Below are 2145 nucleotides of genomic sequence, written 5' to 3'. Positions count from 1 at the left end.
CTGGGAGGCCGGCTTGGGAGTAAGCGATGGGTGAGACCGGAGGACGGAAGCCTGTTGATGGTGCCGTACATGGGTCGAATCCCACCTCCCGATGTTTGGGGGTCAACTTGGCCCCTTAGTGTGTGCCCTCTAGGTTCTAGTCGGCAGTCGATGGCAAGGCTGTCTAATTGAACCCAAACACCCGAGTACGCAACGGAGGTGATTGGGAATTTCACGATAGAATACTGGGCGTCTAGTGTAAATGAATGTTGTCTAATATAAACTCTAAGACCTCGCTACTGGAAATGTGGTTCGTGGACGGCAGCACTGGCTTCAACTAGGAGCTTGTCAGAATTGCAGAATCGAGCCCCTACCCCCGACCTCCTAAGTCGAAATCTGCATTTTTAACAAGATCCTCAGGGGGTTCCTGTGCATATGAAAGTGTGAGAAAGGACTGTGCTAAGGATATTTGAGTCGGGGAAATGTGAACCATAGATCAAGTCGAAAGAGCAGGTTACGAAGCGAAGTGCACAATGTGATACAAATTATTTTAGGTCACAGAAGGATGCACCCAAGTGTTAAGATGATTCTTTGTGGATGGTGGCGTTATGGGCGATCTTTTTCTTTAGTGCAAGATTGCCTTATTTAGCAAATAAAAATGCAGAACAATTTGTTGTTTATCTGAAATTCAGATTTAATTCGGTTTCTGTGTTCCAACTGGAAACCCTACTTTAGTGATTTCCAGTTTCTTCCAAATCGACTATAATGAACACGTATTTTGAAATTAGGCAAAAATGTAAAACTAAAAAAAATTAAAGATGAGCCTGTGTAACTCACAACCGTGATTACTATTTCTTCTTTAAAGAGAAAGTGTGCGCTCCTTATCCTGGATAGAAGCTAGTATTGACCCTCTACAGTAAGAACACTTAAGTGATAAATTATTAGTAGCCATATAACATTATGCGGTGTTGTAGAATGCATTAGGAGACCTTGTTTGAAGGCGGAGCTCAACTGCTTTGGGGCTGTATAACATTAAGCAGGACACTTAACCTCTCCTAGCCTACATACACTTATCTTTTATATGGGATAAAAGAACCTGTCTTCCTGGCAGTGTAGTTAGGTTCACGCACTGGAATGCGCTTTGTGAACCCTACAGCACTAAGCCTTTAACGTTTATGCCCTAAGTAAAATAATAAGCAGTAGCAGGAGTCGTATACTGTGGAATCCTGGGGGGTCTTCTCACCTACAGCGAGAGTAAATGACTATTTCCTGAAATCTCTACCGTTTTCACCTGGCCCCAGGACTCTTCCCGTTAAGCTCAGCCGGGGTACTTGACAGATGTAAATCTGTCGGGGGAGTTTCCGGTTAGCTCCGGGTCTCACTTGTCTCCCAAAGTTCGAGGTGGTGGAATTCTTTGATTCGCGGGGCTCTAGGACCACTCGGAGTGGTTCGTCGCCCGGCGATTCCTGCTCGGGCGGGCTGTAATTACATTATTGCAGCGTCAATGGCTTGAGAGGCTCCTGAAGGACAGCACCACAAGCCAATAGAGACCGGGCTACCCAGGAGACCACGTTGTAAGAGCCAATCCGGCCCGAGTTTGGGTTTAACTCTTTAGAGGTGAGATATTAATGCATGGGAAAGTTGTCTGTAGTAACGGTGCCACGTCTGCTAGGAAGGGAGAGTCATGAACTTGCCGGAGGCCGTTATCCTTTAGCTTCAAATACATTCTTAACTCTATGAGGTCCGGGGCCCTTTCTCTGTTTTCGTAGGAACTTCTTTCCTGCTCCAGCAACATGAGGCTTCTTTTGTGGAACTCGGTCCTGGCGCTGTTGGTCACTTCTTCGAGCGGGGCTCTCATCCCTGAGCCAGAAGTGAAGATCGAAGTGCTCCAGAAGCCATTCATCTGCCATCGCAAGACCAAAGGAGGGGATTTGATGTTGGTCCACTATGAAGGCTACTTAGAAAAAGACGGCTCTTTATTTCACTCAACGTAAGTGATTATACCCCTGTGCAGATAAAACAGTGAAGAACCCACCCACCTATGCCAGCCCCCTGGCGGAAAAGGTAGCCTATACCAGGTTTTACCTCTCTTTTATTTATTTATTTTTATTTATTTATTTTTTATTTTTATTTCTTTTTAGCTGAGCCATCCTGCTACCTATTGGC

The 2145-nt window shown here is 45.5% G+C and overlaps 1 protein-coding gene across 1 annotated transcript in view; it reads left to right on the top strand.

The window, feature by feature from the left end:
• The first annotated feature begins 1467 nt into the window (after nucleotides 1–1467).
• FKBP14 (FKBP prolyl isomerase 14) overlaps nucleotides 1468–2145 on the top strand; it is a 14662-nt gene continuing 13984 nt past the window's right edge. Inside the window, exon 1 of the mRNA XM_019639911.1 lies at nucleotides 1468–1969. Within this exon, the coding sequence (XP_019495456.1) occupies nucleotides 1773–1969 (197 nt within the window). The 5' untranslated portion in view covers nucleotides 1468–1772. The remainder of the gene's footprint in view (nucleotides 1970–2145) is intronic.

The sequence above is a fragment of the Hipposideros armiger genome, unplaced genomic scaffold (genome assembly GCF_001890085.2).
Source record: "Hipposideros armiger isolate ML-2016 unplaced genomic scaffold, ASM189008v1 scaffold_47, whole genome shotgun sequence".
Lineage (NCBI taxonomy): Eukaryota > Metazoa > Chordata > Mammalia > Chiroptera > Hipposideridae > Hipposideros > Hipposideros armiger.
Note: the sequence above shows the minus strand (reverse complement) of the source record. Positions and strands in the feature narration are given on the sequence as shown.